Genomic DNA, 16,715 nt, shown 5'->3' on the forward strand with positions numbered 1-16,715 from the left:
TTCTCAGACTTTACACCCAAAGCACCAGGAACAAAAGAAAAAAATGCATAAATGGGACCTCATCAAATTAAAAACTTTTGCACATCAAATGTTTTTACCATAAAAGTAAACATATAATCTACTCAATGGGAGAAAATATTTGGAAATCACATTTTTTTAAACTTTTTTTTATTGTGAAATATAACATAAATACAAAAAAGCAATAAATTTCCATGTACATTTTAACAAGTAGTTTTAGAAAGATTTTAAAGTTTGGTAAGGGTTACAGTTCCATGATTTTTTGTTTTTTCTTCTAGCTGCTCGAAGATACTGGAGACCAAGCAAAATATCAACATAATGATTCAGCAGTCATACACACTTGTTCAAAACTATCTTCTCTGTTCTACTGCTCTTTTTCTCTTTTTTCTTTTTTTGTGAAAAATAACATTTATACAAAAAAAGCAGTAAATTTCAAAGTATATCACAACAACTATCTGAGGAACAGATTTCAGAGTTTGATATGGGTTACAATTCCACAATTTGAGGTTTTTAGTTTTTATTTCTAGTTGTTCTAAGGTACTGGAGACTAAAAGAAATATTAGTATAATGATTCAACACTCATACTCATTTGTTAAGCCCTACCTTCTCTGTATAGCTCTACTATCACTTTTGGTATTCGGGCTATGTCTATTCTAACTTTTTCATGTTTGCAGGGGCTGTCTATAAAAATGGGATAGGGGGATGAAACTAGTTGATGCTCTGAAAAGGCTGGCCCCTCTGCATTTCAGAACTTATCTGGTCCAGGGATCCATTTGGAGGTTGTAGGTTTCTGGAAAGTTATCTAGTGCACTGAAACTTTGTAGAATCTTATATAATGTCCTCGGTATTCTTTAGGATTGGCAGAAATAGTTTCGGTTGAGATTTGGCAAGTTATGATAGGAAGCAATGTCTAACTGAAGTTGCATAAGAGTGACTTCCAGAGTAGCCTCTCAACTCTATTTGAACTCTCTCAGTCACTAATACCCTATTTGTTACATTTTTCCCCCTTTCGGTCAGGAGGGCATTGTCAATCCCAAAGTGCCAGGGTCAAGCTTATCCCTGGGAGTCAACTCCCAGGCCTCTAGGCAGACTTTCATCCCTGATGTCATGGTCCATGTAGTGGGGAGGGCAATGGGAAACCACATATTTAATAAGGGTATAATATCCAGAATAAAGAAATCCTGTATCTCAATAATAAAAAGACATACAACCTACATGAAAAAATGGACAAAAACCCTGAATAGAACTCTCTCCAAAGAAGATATACAAATGGCCAAAATGCTCGTGAAAAAGATTCTCAACATCGCTAAATATTAGAGAAATTCAAGTCAAAACCACAATGAGATATAATTTCACACCCACTATAATGACTACTATTAAAAAAATGAAAACTAACAAGTGTTAGAGAGGATGAAGAGAAATAGGAGCACCCATTCTTTATTGGTGGGAATGTAAGATGGCAGCTACTATCAAAGACACTTTGAAAGTTCCTCAGAAAGTTAGAATTTCTATATATAACCTGGCAATCCCACTTGTACACCCAAAGTATTTGAAAGCAGGGTTTTGAACAGATATTTGCAAAATGATTTTCTTAGTGTTTTTACGCAAAATTGTCAAAAGGTGAAAGCAACTTAGATGTCCATCAACCAATGAATGGCTAACAAAATATGGTGTACACATAGAATGGAATATTATTTAGCAGTAAATACAAATGAAGTTCTGTTACATGTGACAACATGTATGAAATTTGAAACATCATGTTGAGTGAAATAAGTCAGACGCAAAAGGACAAAATTTATGATCTTCTGTATGAAGTAATTAGAATAATCAAACTCAAAGGGTCAGTACCTAGAATATAGGTTATCAGGGAACACAGTGTGGACAGAGAATGAGGAGTTAGTGCTTAAATTGCAGAGTTTCTATTTGGGTCAATTGCGAAATTTTGATAAAGAACAGTGGTGACAGTAGCATAATATTGTGAATATAATTAACAGCAGTAATTATATATAATTATATATGTGAGTGTTGTTAATAAAGGAAATTTGAGGTTTATATGTGCCACTACAATAAAAATTTTAAAATAAACATAGGACTGTATGACATAAACATTGAACTCTATTGTAAATGATGGACTATGGTTAATATTACAATTATAAATATCAATTGTAAAAAATGTACCACACTAGTGGAGGATGTTAACAGGATGCGGTACAGAAACTGTATTTTATGCATGATTTTTCTGTACACCCACAACTTCCCTATTAAAAAAATATCTATAAAGGACAAGACTGAAAAATGTGCTTACATGAGGCACAAAGTTAAAAGACAAATAAAAATGAAAAAAATCTGTTATAAAACACACTGGGAAAGAACCTTTATCAAAGAATATATCTATCCATATGTTATAAAGTTTTTCTATAAATCAAAAAGAAAAAGCAATCTGTTTGAAAAAAAATGAGAAAGGAAATGAAAATAAAATTTACAAAGAACTCCCAAAGGCCAACAGAACTAAGTAAAAATATTCAATCTCACTAGCAATCAAAGTTATATAAATTTTTTAAATACTGGGACCTCATTTTGGCTTATAAGATGGGTACAAAAATTTCAAAATAATAATACTCACTATTAGTCAAGGTGTAGGGAAAGAGAATTTGCACCCACTCTAGTGAAAATATAAATTAGTAAAAATGAACCAGAACAGCCGTTTGGCAGTAGCTATTACAATATATACTATGCAATTCTTTGAACTAGCAATTTTGGCAAGTATGCACATATGCGTATTTACTCTAATGTTGTTTAATGGAAAGACATAAAAAAAAAAGAACCACCTATATGACAATCAGTAGGGAATAGAAAAAAATAAAATACAATTTCTTTCAGTGGAGTACTATGAAGCCATTAAAAATAGTGAGGCAAATCTAAATATACTGATATGAAAAAAAGGCCAAAACAGGATGTGCAAAGAGCTAATTGCAAAACAGTATGCATAAACTAATTACTGCTTATTAAAATTACATGTAAATCTATATTTGTACATGGAAATATAGTTTCATTAACTGAACTACACATATCTTTATTCAGAGTGTGTGCACACTCATTCAACAAAAATTTATACAAACTTTTATGTGCAAGGTACTGGAAAATCCTATCTCTAGGTGTACTGTTATATCTTCTGTTAGAAAACACTGAATATTGATTATCTCTTGGCAGTAGGATTATGGAGGGTCTTTACTTTTTAATCTCTATAAAATAATTTCTATATTATTTGATCAAAGATAAAGCAAAATACTGGATCTTTCAATATAGTTAATTATTCTGACACAAATACTAATTAAATATATTGACAATCATAATATAAAAAGTATGGAGTAAGCAAATAGGCCAGCAAAGGCAAAACTTGAATAGGTTCTACTCACAGTTTATATGAGGAAAAAAAGGGAGGGGGAGATATTTTCTGTGAAAACTGGAATCCAGTCTCTAGGAGGATAACTAAAGCATTATGGTTGTGGGTAAAAGGAGGCATTTTTATTGCTTTATGCTTACTGCATTATCTGGATTGACCAGCCAAGAAGACCATCCTCTCTGAGCAAGTTTTCTGATCTGAATTACTAATAAATTCTTTGAATTTCTCTTGCCAGACACAAAAATAATAGAAGATTCTGGAAGAAGCTTACTGTGATTTTAAATGTTTAGAAATGAGAAAAGTGTTGCTGAAGCCTGTGAATTCTGCTTATAAGGTAAAAGACTAAGTTTTAAAATGAGTTGTTTCCTATTATGTGATAAGGAAGAATAACTAAGAGTATAATCTAGATTCCTGTAGTATACGAGGCTCTAACAACAGCACCGTACTCTGGTATTTGTTTGTAATAAACAGGCACATGGCACTCTAATCAAATCAATACACGTTGCCTGAGCATTCCCTACATGCTAGGCCCTATAATGTGATTCTAAAATGTAATCAGTAAACTTAAATTCATTCATAAATTACTTTCATTCTTTAAGTCCTAGTTCCTAGTGAAGGCCCTTCAAGGCTAATAAATCTTGGGGCATGAACAGGAGAGGGGGGAAAAAAAGGCCAGGCTTTGGAAATACACAGTGTATTTGTGTGCTAAACCATGCATCCTTGCTCTAAGAACTAAACAAAACAACAAAGAGAACATAAGCCATTGGCTATGGCTGAGTTCACAGACTCATAAGCCTGTGGGAATCTAACCAGACCACAGGAATATAAGGAATAAAAAAACAAGAGAAGTGACACCAAAAAGAAAATCAAGCAAATCCAAAGGATATTCTATAAGACAACTGCCATGGATTCTTTAAAAACTGAATGTCATGAGAGGGAAAAAAGTTATGGACTCTTTCTGAAACTTGGTATTGTAGACTTCCTTTGTCATGTCTGGTACTGTCCTTTGAACTGTAGGATGTTCAGCAGCATCCCTGACCTCTATCCATTAGATGCCAGTATCACCACCAATCCCAAGTTGTGCCAATCAAAACTACCTCCAGACATAGTAAAATGTTTCTTCACTGACAACTACTGTTCTAGAGTAAAGTCAACTATACAGATTAGCAACAATTGGTAGGATAAATGATGATTGGACATTTGTTTTCATGGGAAAAAAGCCAAAAAGACATGGTTCTTATAATTGGGGAAAACCGACTGGGGCATATAAGATACTATTATGCAATTAATATTAATCTTCCTAGATGTCAATAATGGTATCACTGCTATTAGGAAAGGCATGACAACATATTTAGGGATGATATAAAATCATTAATATTTTACATTAGTATAGCACTTTTTGTTAAAATTGATGAAACAATATTATTTTTAATATACTATTAAATATAGACTATAGTTTACATTTTTTATTCACTCTTTGCATTGTTCAGTTCCATGGGTTTATTTTTTTTTTTCTTTTATTTTTGTCTTGGTAGCATATACACAAGTGAAAATTTTCCATTTTATCCACTTTCAATCATACAATGACACATTACTTACATGAACAATGTTGTGCCACATCACCACCATCCAGTTCCAAAACTTCCCATCACCCGAAACAGAAAATCTGTACCAATTAAGCATTAACTCCCTATTTCCTATCCCCACCTTGGCCCCTGGTAACCTAACCTGTATTCTAGTTTTTGACTCTATGAATTTGACTTCCAGGTACATCCAATGCTGTAGCATGCATCAGAACTTCATTCCTTTTTACAGCTGAATAATGTTTCACTGTATGTATATATGCCACAGTTTGTTTATTCATTCATCTGCTGATGGTCATTTGAGTTGCCTCCACCTTTTGTCAATCATGAATAATGCTGTTATGAAGACTGGTATGCAGATACCCATGTGAGCCCCTGCTTTCAATTCCTCTGGGTTATATGAAGAGTGGGACTGCTGGGTCATAGAGTAACCTGAGGAACCACAAATAGTGGGCTGCACCCCACTATTTTATCATTTTATATACCCACATGTACGAAAGTTCCTAATTCTCTACATCTCCAACACTTGGTATTTTTTAAATAGCCTTTCTAGTGGGTATAAAATGGCATCACATTGTGATTTTGATTTGCATTTCTCTAATGGCTTATAATGTTGACAATATTTTCAGGTGCTTTTTAGCCATTTGTATATCTCCTTTGGAGAAATGTTTATTCATGTCTTTTACTCATTTTTTAATTGGGCTGTCTGCCTTTTTGTTGTTGAGATGTAAGAGTCCTTTATGGATACTAGATATTAAGCCCTTATAAGATACGTTTCCAAATATTTCCTCCCATTAAATAGGGTTTTTTTTACTTTCATGGTTAAGTCCTTTTACTCACAAAAGTTTTTAAATCTGATGACATCCCATTTATCTATTTTTATTTTGTTGCATGTGATTTTGGTGTAAAGTCTAAGAAACCACTGCCTAACACAAGATCCTAAAGATATTTCCCTATGTTTTCTTCAAGGAGGTTATAGTTTTGGTTCTTACATTTAGGCCTTCAATTCATTTTGAGTTAATTTGTGTATATGGCATAAGATAGCAGTCCACCTTCATTCATGCGCATGTGGTTATCCAGTTTTCCCTGACTTTAGAAGAGACGATTCTTCCCCCATTCAGTGGACTTGGCAGCCTTGTTACAAATCAACTGGGCACTGATATGAGAGCTTATTTTTGAATGCTTATGCCACCATTAGTCTATATGTTTGTCCTTGTGCCAGAATCTTGCTGTTTTGATTATTGCAGCTTCATAAAGTTTTTAAATTAGGTAGTATGAGTCCTCCAAATTTGATGTTCTTTTTCAGGATGCTTGGGGCTTTTGGGGGCCCCTTACTCTTCCATATGAATTTGATATTGGCTTTCCATTTCTGCAAAGTAGGCTGCTGGACTTATATTGGGATTGCATTCAATCTGTAAATCACTCTGGGTAGGACTGACATCTTCAAAACATTTAGCCCTCAATCCATCAACTTGGAATGTCCTTCCATTTATTTCGGTCTTTAATTTCTTTCAACAATGTTTGGAGATTCATGGGTACAAGTCTTTCAGATCTTTGGCTAATTTGTTCCTAGCTATTTGATTATTTTAGTTGCTATTGTAAATGCACTTATTTCCTTAATTTCTTCCTCAGATTGTTCCTAACTAGTGTAAAGAAATACCATTGGTCTGTGAGTATTGATACTGTACTCTTCATATTTGCTGAATTCATCTATTAGCTCCAATAGCTTTTCTGTGTGTTTCTCAGGATTTTCTACATACAGAATCATGTCACCTACAAATAGGGAAAGTTTTATCACTTCCTTCACAATTTTATTTCTTTTTCTTGCCTAATTGCTTTGGCTAGAACTTCTAGTACAATGCTAAATAACAATGATGACATTGGGTATCCTTGTCTTGTTCCAGATCTGAGGGAAAGTTTTCAGTCTTTTACCATTAATTATGATGTAAGCTGTAGATTTTTTATGTATTCACTTTATCATGTTGAGCAAGTATTCTTCCATTCCTAGTTTGTTGTGTGTTTTTATCAAAAAGGATGCTGGATTTCATCAAATCCAACTGTTCTGTATCAGTTGAAATGATTGTGTGTTTTTCCTTCATTTTATTAATGTGGTATATTACATGAATTGATTTTCTTATGCTGAAGCACTCTTGCATAACTGGGATAAATCCCACTTGATCCAATGTATATGCTTTCAATGTACTGTTGGATTCGGTTTGCTTGTATTTTAATGAGGATTTCTGCATCGATATTTAGGGATAATGGTGTGTAACTTATTTTCTTGCAATATCTTTATCTGGCTCTGGTATTAGAGGGATGATGGCTTACAGAATGAGTTACGGAGTGTTCTCTCTTTTCCAATTTTTTGGAAGAGTCTGAGCAGGACTGTTGCTAATTCTTGAAATGTTTGGTAAAATTCACCTGTGAAGCCAACTCATCCTGGCCTTTTCTTTGTTGGGAGGCTTTTGATTACTGATTCAATCTCTATTAATTATTGTTCTGTTGAGATTTTCTATCTCTTTTTGAATCAGTGTCGGTGGTTTAGTGTTTCCAGAAATTTTTCTATTTCATCTAGATAATCTAATTTGTTAACATATAATTGTTTATAGTACTCTCTTATGATTCTTTTTTTATTTTTGTGGAGTTGATTATAAGTTCTCCTTATTCATTTCTGATTTTAGTTATTTGTGTCCTCTTTATGTATACTAGATATTAAAAGGGTTTTTCTTTGTCAGTTTAGCTAAAGGTTGTCAATTGCACTGATCTTTTTAAAGAAACAACTTTTGGTTATGTTGATTCTCTCCACTTTTAAAATTCTTGATTTCATTTATCTTTGTTCTGCCTAATTTTTTCCTTTCTTCTGTTCACTTTGGGTTCTGTTTGCTCTGGCTACAATTTTTCAATCTGAAAATACCAATTGGTGAGTTTTTTGAGCAACTGGAACTCTATTGACTGAGTGTATACATTAGTCTGGCAGTTTCTTATGACACTAAATAAATGCCTCCTGTTGGATCCAGCAATTTTACTCTAAGTTATTTCCTCAAGAGGAATGAAAGCACATGTCTAGACAAAGACATATATTTGAATGTATAAATCAGCTTTATTCATAATAGTAAAAAATAAAAACATATTAGGTTGACCACCAATCAGACAATGGCTAAACAAATTACGTTACATTCATACAAAGGAATACTACTTAGTGATAAAAAGAAATATCATTTTAATACATGCAACATTATGGACAAAACTGAAAAACACTATGCTAAGTGAAAACAGCCATAAAGAAAAGAATATATTCTATACTCGGATTCAGCAAACTTCTGAAAGGGCAAAGTAGGAAATATTTCAGGTTTTATGGGAAACATATAATCTGACACATGCTTTTCTGGTTGGTTTCTTAAAAAGGAAACAATAAAAATGTAAAAAAAACATTCTTAACTGCATAAGTTATACAAAAATAAGCCATGAACCAGATTCAGCCCATGGGCCACAGTTTAAAATCCCTGTTCACCCTGATTCCACTTAAATAAATGTTTTTAAAAATGTACAATTAATCTCTGCTATAAAAAAAATTACAGAATTTATTGCCTTTGGGAGAATAGGCATGAAAGAACTTTCTAGGTGATGGAAATAATCTGTATCTTGAGAGCTTTTTCGGCAACCCAGGTATATTTACTTGTCAAAACTTACCAAATGGTACACTTAAGATTTGTGCATTTCATTGCATATAAATTTATCAAAAAAAGTTACATAAACATCTGCTTAATTCCAGTTAATGACATGCATCTTGTAGTATCCATGGGGTATAGTGTACCGATGCCTGCTACTTACAAATGCATCAAAAAATAAGAGGTCTAGTGATAGCATAAATAGATAAGTAGATGTGCAATAAAGCAAATACAGCAAAAATCTAGGTGATTACATGGGTGATGGTCATAATTCTTTCAAATTTTCCATATATCTGAAACTTTTCGTAATTAAATGCTATGGGGGGGGAAACTGGAGAGAAAGTACAAACAAGTGAAGGAGGTCAGATATAAGACAACAGAGATGCAGAAAATCTGGAAAACAGTTGATGTCCCCTAATAAAGGCTGCCCCTATTCAATTATTGCCATGTAGATGTTAGACCTAACATTACCAAATTTTCTGAGTTTTCCTAGGACAGGTAGAAATCAAGATATTTTTATGAGATTTTTTGAAAAAAAAAGCATTAAGATTGGGGATCCATGGGTATCTAAGAGTAATACAATATTATTTTAGATTTCTTTATGGTGGCTGAGACACAATTATAAATGTGTCAGCAGAAGTATACACTGTGTACACTACACAAACACACATACACATCTTTAAAAAGAAAAGAGCAGAAACAAACACACTTATATTGTCCACATTATACTCCTTAGGTTAAAGATACTTGCCCATTTGAAATGTATCCTCTGAATGTAATTCTAAGATGGGTTTTGAAAGGGGAGGCTTGAATCTATGGGAAGATGGGAAAGAGGAAAAAGATGAGTCAAGTAGCTCATTAACTGCAAGAACAGACACCCTCTAAGAAAACTGACAAATATACACTGTTACTGTTCAAAATCAAAAGCAGCTTTAAAAAGCCTTTGATTAATTACAGTTAGCCTTACACAGTGGATTCAGAAGGTCTCAGGTTAGGTCAGCTAAGGATTATACTCATCACTGAACATCAAATCAAAAACTGATCATGAAGTAGCTAAACTTAGAAATAAAGATAGTTTAGCAAGAATTTTCCAAATATTCAGTGTTTTTCAGGGTTTCTATAGTTCTTGTCTTTGCTCAAATTTTTTAAGATCACTGTTATTTCTCATGGATAGCAAAACACTGACTCTTACAAACCTAAATTTCACAAACATTTACCTGATACACTCCCTAATCCAGAATATACAAAAAATTAGAAATCAGAGAGGCAATTTCAGTGTTCCAACATTGATAAACTAATGCCAATCTGTGTTTTACCCGGGAAACCACATTTAGGGTTAATTTAGAGCCCCTTTATTCTTATTTCATTCAGAGTTCTAACAAGGTTAATAAAACTTTGCAGTTCCCAGAGCATCAGAATTGCCATATATCATCTAAATCATATTTTATATCAGAAAAGGGAAAAAAAAAAACATTTTTATTGGACAAACTAGAAATAAATCCTGAAAACTACCTCTAGTTGGTGAGGACTGGACAATTCTAAAAGACAAGCTGAAATTTTTATGGATAGCGAATTTTTTTAAATGGAATAATTAGGTATTTTATGTTAATGATTAATTTTATAAAGGGGAGGGAGTGTGGGTTATAACTATTGAGTAACCCTGACCTCAGGCTTGGAATCAGGGTTTCGCCACTCCTCCTCTGTCTAGCTATGTGACCTCCAGCAAATTAACTTCATTAATTTAAGCCGTAGTTTCCTCAACTGTAAAAAGGAGGTAATTAACAGTATTTATTTCAAGGGTCTGCTGTGAACACCGAATGAGACAGTCTCAGGGAAGCACTTAACACAGTGTTAGGCAAAGAAAAGCTCTTAGCAAAGATTAGCAAACCTGTGGTCTACAAATTTGGACTTGAAAACTGGACTCAGACCCCCAGAATATCCCCAGTATGATAAATAATTAATGTCATTCTTCCATTCATTTCTTCTTATAAAAAAGTATTTCCTGCACATCAGTCTGTATTAGTTACATTTCTATGTCCTGGAGATAAAATAGCAAACAATATACCCCAAAATTCAAATTACTAAAATACTAAACGCCATTTTATAAATGTTCAATGTAATTACATTGATGGATAGAAGAGTCATGAAGGGAGGTATATTCAGTTTGAAGGACTGCAAGACAAGCAAAAACGAGGGGACCAGAGCAAGAGAGAAAGTCAGGAGTTGGGGTCAAAGGAAAGCAGTGCTCTAACATTAGGTCTATAGCATCAAATATGCCACCTACTGAGAATTCTGAATTCTACCTGCCTCTTTTTCTTCCAACCAAAGCCACTAACTTACTTGATGTTGTGTAGCTTTCTTGTGACTATCATTGGAAAGTCAACTTCAAAATATTTACTTGGGAGAAGATTTTCATCCTGGGGGAAAACAAAGAATAGTTTTTATAATTATGTATTAACTCAGGCATATACTAGTTGCATATGATACGCCAAGCACTACACATCTAAGAGCTATGAGGAAATCAAGGATTTTAAATCAGGGAAAGGATACAGTCAGAAATTTATTTTCCATGTTACTTCGGTCTCAGCATAGTGAATGGATGCAGGAAAAACACAGGCCACTATAGTCATCCCTTCAAGGTGAATGGGGAGCTTAAACCAGGGGAGTTGCAGCTGGGTTGGAGAGAGGGAGGAGTTAGGAGGTGCTTTGGAAGTAAGAAATTCAGGGTACTTCTCCAAAAACAGCCTGAGACCTGTTAGAGAAGGACAGGTTATCAATGTAGTGGGATTTGACCAGCATTTGGGGGATGAAATAGAATAAAATGATATTGTCAGTAAGAACCAAAATGTGGTAGAGTTTAGAGGTATTTGGGGAGGTACTTTTTCTGTCATAGTGAATCACAGCAGAGGTAAACACCAGGCACTCTGGATTCAGAGGGTTAGGATTCAAATCTAGGCTCTACCACTGATTCGCTATGAGGCCTTATAAAAGTCACTAGATGCTTTGTGTGAAGGTTTCCTCATCTGAAAAGTGGAGAAAATGACAACCCCTCATTGTTGTGAGGTTCCATGCCTGATACATATGTGGCACTTAAAATGGGGACTGCCCTTAGAAAGGCCATGTGTGTCTTTATTATTGGTATATATCCATCTACAGACAGAGGTACTTATCTTTCGGTTTTGGTTCGTGAAGTAACACTTATTTTCTATTGAGGGCTGCAGTGAAAAAAGTGTGACCACCCACCAAAATCATACACCCATGTATACCCATGCACACACACACCCATACATAGCCCTGCTTTCCCTAGTTCATTTAGTGGCTATAACATGTACGCGATCACCCACTTGTACACATATTACCATTCTCTGTCTCCTCCTCATTGTCCAATCAATTGCTCAGCCCTGATGACTCTTCTTCTGGAAACTACTACTCTTTCTCAGTGCTGTCACCTCCTACTGAGACTATAACAACAGGCCTTTCTGATTTCTCCCAACTGTCTACTACACGTTGCCTCAGCTTCTCTTCAACCTTCTAAACACTTAGCAAAAAACAAGTGTATTCTATGTAACCTGGCCTATCATTCTGGCATCTTCCCCTGGTACTCTTTTGAAAAGCTCCTAGTCCCACATCCCCCCATCTGCATTTACATTTCTCAAATTACAGAAATAATTAAAAAGAAAGAAAATTGCTGATATCCAAAACTTGGTGATGATTTGTTTGATGTAGATTAGTCCAAAGGAGAAAGAGGGTTCAAGGATGACACCTTGCTTCTGATTTGAGAAAATGGGCAGTTGTGCTGATAGTAATAACAAATGGTGAACAAGTATGGGGGGTAGATGATTTGGTAGGGATGCCCCAAAGTCAGCATGTGGAAGCAGGAATCATGAGCAACCATTCCCTATTAGGAAGCTGATCCTTAAGTGCAAGCATTAGGGTGTGACATCCATCTACTTCCACCCAAAACTGAGATTGGTATTTAGTTAAAACCCCAGGAGATCTAGACTGGGGTTGATTAAAAAAATAAGAGATTCTTGAATATTAGAGGATACCTAGAGTCTATGACTCCTAGCTGTTCATGTTTAGAGTTCCAACATACACCTGTCTATCTGCAGAGGAAGGAATTCAGAAAGTTTTGGAGAATAAGTTTAGAAGATACACAGAAATAACTTTTACTATGAAATTCTACAACAGCTTTTAATTACTGTAATTTAAGTTAAGTACAGTCTAAGATTCTAGAAGACAATGAGAATAATTAAAAGAAAATGATGGCGGGCGGGCCACGGTGGCTCAGCAGGTAAGAATGCTTGCCTGCCATGCCCGAGGACCTGGGTTCGATTCCCAGTGCCTGCCCATGTAAAAAAAAAAAAAAAAAAGAAATGATGGCAGGATAGCATAGTAACCAACATCTTATTCAGGAGTTCTTACTTTTCAAAGAGTTTTTCGGTTCATTTGCTCTTCTAAGAATTATGAATAAGAGGTCTCATGGAAGAAATTCTTCTGAAAAGCATGTCTGGGATTTTAAGACATAGCCTCTTTCTCAAAGCTGAGAAAATAACTCGGACAAGTGATGCCTGACATTTTTATACTGTGATTTTCTACAGCCTTCTGGATATTCAAATCTCACATAACAATAACTTGGGCAAATAAGTCACATGTCACTAGGAGGCACAGAAGACAACCCAGACTGTGTATCACTCTATGAGGGCATAGCTCAGACTCAAAAGGAACACAACATCACTGACTGCTTCCCCTATGGCCAAGGGTGTAGGTGGATCCATTGAGAAAACAGAATCCAGTAGAAACCAAGATACGGGGGCCTCTTAAAGGGTTTCATTCACCATTTATTATTCCTCATGAAAATGTAGACTTCTTTTAGCCCTATTCCTGCTGTTGCCTGAATGTTGAAGTTTTCAATTATCCAAAGAGTCTTGAACCCCTGAACTGGTATAAAAGGAACTCACAGAGCAGTGGCAGCATGGGGCCTCTGATTCATAGCTAAGCCTTTGCTAATGCAACCAGGGGACCATCCCAGCTGGAAGTTGGTGACTGATAAGTCCCATGGACAAGGTTTTCCTTATTCTTTTATAGAAACATTTATCTCCAAAACGGGGATAAGGAAACTTTTATTTCTTAAAAGAGCCAAGCAGTAAATATTTCAGGCTTTGAAGATCAGATGGTTTCTGTGGCAACTATTCAAGTCTGCTACTATAGTAGAAAAGTAGCCACAGACAAAACATAAATGAATGGGCATAGCTGTTTCCAATAAAACGCTATTATCAAAAATATACAGTGGGCCAGATTTGGCCCGTGGCCCATGGTTTGCAGATGGCTGCTCTAAAAGAGCAAAGAAAAATAGCTTTAAAAAAGAAAAGAGGGATTTTCAACCAAAAAAACACTTCGGACCAATATAATCATCAAACAAAAGAAAAAATATTCCATAAGAATATTCAGACATTGTGCCATTCGCTTTCCTTTCTAAGTGACAAGCTTTTTCTTAGAAGGGGCACCTAAACCTCCAGGTGCCTGCTCAGAAACAAAAAATTATGTCCATTAATTATTAATCCCACCTACAAGACAGGGGGTAAAAAAGCTATAGAGTCAAAGGTTCTCAAGTCAAATGGGGGATATCTTGAGGGTCTCTGTTAACAATGACATAATACATTCTATTTTACTGTAGTTTCAGTTTCTTACACCATGCTATGAACACTCCAATACAAAGAACATTAGACCAACAAAAAAAAAAATGACCATCCCTGAATAACCATAGGGGATGTGTATAGAAGAAAGATGAAGGAATCTGGAGTTTGATAAAATAGGTTCCAATGTCTGTTCCACATTCAAATATCATTGGCTATACAATCTCAGGGAAGACAAGACCTCTTACAGCCCACTTTCTCCATTTGGGTAAACCCCCTTACAGAGCTATCATGGTTTTTTTTATCAGGCCATGCATGTAAAAGCACTTCTTAAATATTAGTTATCTTATCCTGAATAAAGAATACAGAATCCAACAATACCAACACTATGTTGAGGACACTTATTTCTTGAGTAAGAAAAAAAGGTAGCAGGCACTTGTGACCACAGACCTTCTTATCAGGTGAGGTGATTAGGGGCAAAATAGATAGGCAAGTTTATGCCAGTACACTCTAATTTATCTTGGTCCATGTCTGGAAGAAATCCAAGGAAATGCACGTATCCATCACTGCCATGTGTACAACCTGATTAAAGAACCAAGTAAATCTACACAAACCTACAAAAACAGAAATGCAATCAATGAGGTTCTAGTAGGGAAAAGGTTCAGTAGTAAAAACCAAGCCCAGGAGTAAAAGACCAGAGCATTAGTCCTGGCTCTGCCACTAACTATATCTAAGTGTTTTACCCTATAAGGGAGTATAATCATGGCTGCTCTTGATTCCTAATGGGGAAGTTATGAGACCAAATCAGAAAATTGCTACAAAATGGTTGTGCATTGTATTACTATCACCCAGCCTTGCAAATCCCCCAATTTTACCTACAACACAATTAGCAGACAAGAAAATCTTGGTTACTCTGAAAATTACAAATACGTGTACTTTGTCTCAGCAATTCCACTGGTGGAATTTTTCCTCCTAATAAATTTCTACACATGCAAAGGGAAATGAATACAAGGATATTTATTATAATCCTATTTGTAATAACAAATGATTTGAAACAATGCATATTCCCATTAACAGGGCAATGGGGAAATAAAGTATGGTACTGATGATGTCACAGGGACAGAAGACTAGGTAGACGAGAACAGGGGTGAAACACAGGCTGTTTGTAAAGAGCATATCTTTAATATACATTTAACCAAATGAACATCTTCAAAACATTAAAATTTTTAAAAACTAGGGAAAGGAGGGGGAATTTCATTTACCTTTAATTTCCAGAAGGTGGTATCCATCCCAGCCCCAAGGTTCAGAATTTGACATTGACATTCCGTCCTTCGTAGAAATGCCTTTATAAGCTGACTGACACCATGGACTCGGGCAAAATATCCTAAAAGAGGGCCAGAGAAACTAGTTATTATCACTCAATAAGGACAAAATTAACTGCGACAAAACCCAGCACATAAGAAGGGCAAAACAGAACATCATTTCTTCTTCAGTGTCAAAGATCCATCTCTAGGTTTTATGGGTAAATTAGCAGCTTTCAAGTTCTCTTCCTTTTTATAAAGCCACCTGAACCAGAGTAAGAACACTCTTACTTTGGAATTAACTACATAACTTTAAAAAAGAATCTAAGAAAACTAAAATATCCTCCAAGCTTAGTTATGAAAGGCAATTTTTAAATATCAAAACATTTGATCCAAATGCCTTTCTTGGAAATGTGATTTTTACAGCTACAAAGAAAGGTACTCAGCACTCTGGTAAGATGCAAAATTTTGAGATCACATGGGAAATGAAATATAAGGTCAGAAACTGGGCAGGTAATGGTAAAGCAAAGAGAGCCATATTTGTTGGTGTTCCTTTCATTTCCACTTTGAGTATGTTAGAGTCTCTATGTAAAATGGCATCTCAGACTGGAGGGGGCACAAGCAAATGGATGTCTAATAAAATTACTTGTTAAGCTCGGAGGTGGCAAGTTGGGGAAAAGGAGATAGAAAATAAAGAAGGATGGAAAGAAAATAAAGTCTGTGTGTTCAAAGATTGAGCCAGAACAATTGTTACCAGTAGGTGACTATTTTAAGAACATTTTTACTTCTCAATTGAAAGATTTTAATGTTTTTCACTTATCATTGTAAAACCAAGGACAATTTTATAAGTTTCTGTACGTAGATGTTATAGTAGGGCAAACTTTCTTTTTTTTAAATTAGCAAAGTTGTAACTTTACAGGAAAAACATGAAAAAATACAGGGTTCTCATATAGTCCTCTATTATTAACACCTTGCATTAGTGTTACACATTTGCTATAATGGATAAAAGAAAAATATTATAATTGTACTATTAACTGTAGTTTATTGTTTACATTAGGGTTCCCTGTTTGTGTTGTGGGCTTAAAAAAATTTTTATTCATGGAACA

General features: G+C 35.0%; 1 protein-coding gene across 4 annotated transcripts in view; it reads right to left on the minus strand.

The window, feature by feature from the left end:
* LCMT1 (leucine carboxyl methyltransferase 1) overlaps positions 1 to 16,715 on the minus strand; it is a 317,860-nt gene that overhangs the window by 290,118 nt on the left and 11,027 nt on the right. For all 4 annotated transcript variants that reach the window (XR_013168000.1, XM_077141491.1, XM_077141490.1 and 1 more), the window contains exons 3-5: positions 15,571 to 15,692; positions 11,013 to 11,089; positions 9,424 to 9,485 (exon numbers count right to left, since the gene is read on the minus strand). Coding sequence is in view for 3 of the 4 variants with exons in the window: in XM_077141491.1 (XP_076997606.1) it covers positions 9,424 to 9,485; positions 11,013 to 11,089; positions 15,571 to 15,692 (261 nt within the window). In the remaining variant the exon portion in view is untranslated. The remainder of the gene's footprint in view (positions 1 to 9,423; positions 9,486 to 11,012; positions 11,090 to 15,570; positions 15,693 to 16,715) is intronic.

The sequence above is a fragment of the Tamandua tetradactyla genome, chromosome 23 (genome assembly GCF_023851605.1).
Source record: "Tamandua tetradactyla isolate mTamTet1 chromosome 23, mTamTet1.pri, whole genome shotgun sequence".
Taxonomy (NCBI): Eukaryota; Metazoa; Chordata; class Mammalia; order Pilosa; family Myrmecophagidae; genus Tamandua; species Tamandua tetradactyla.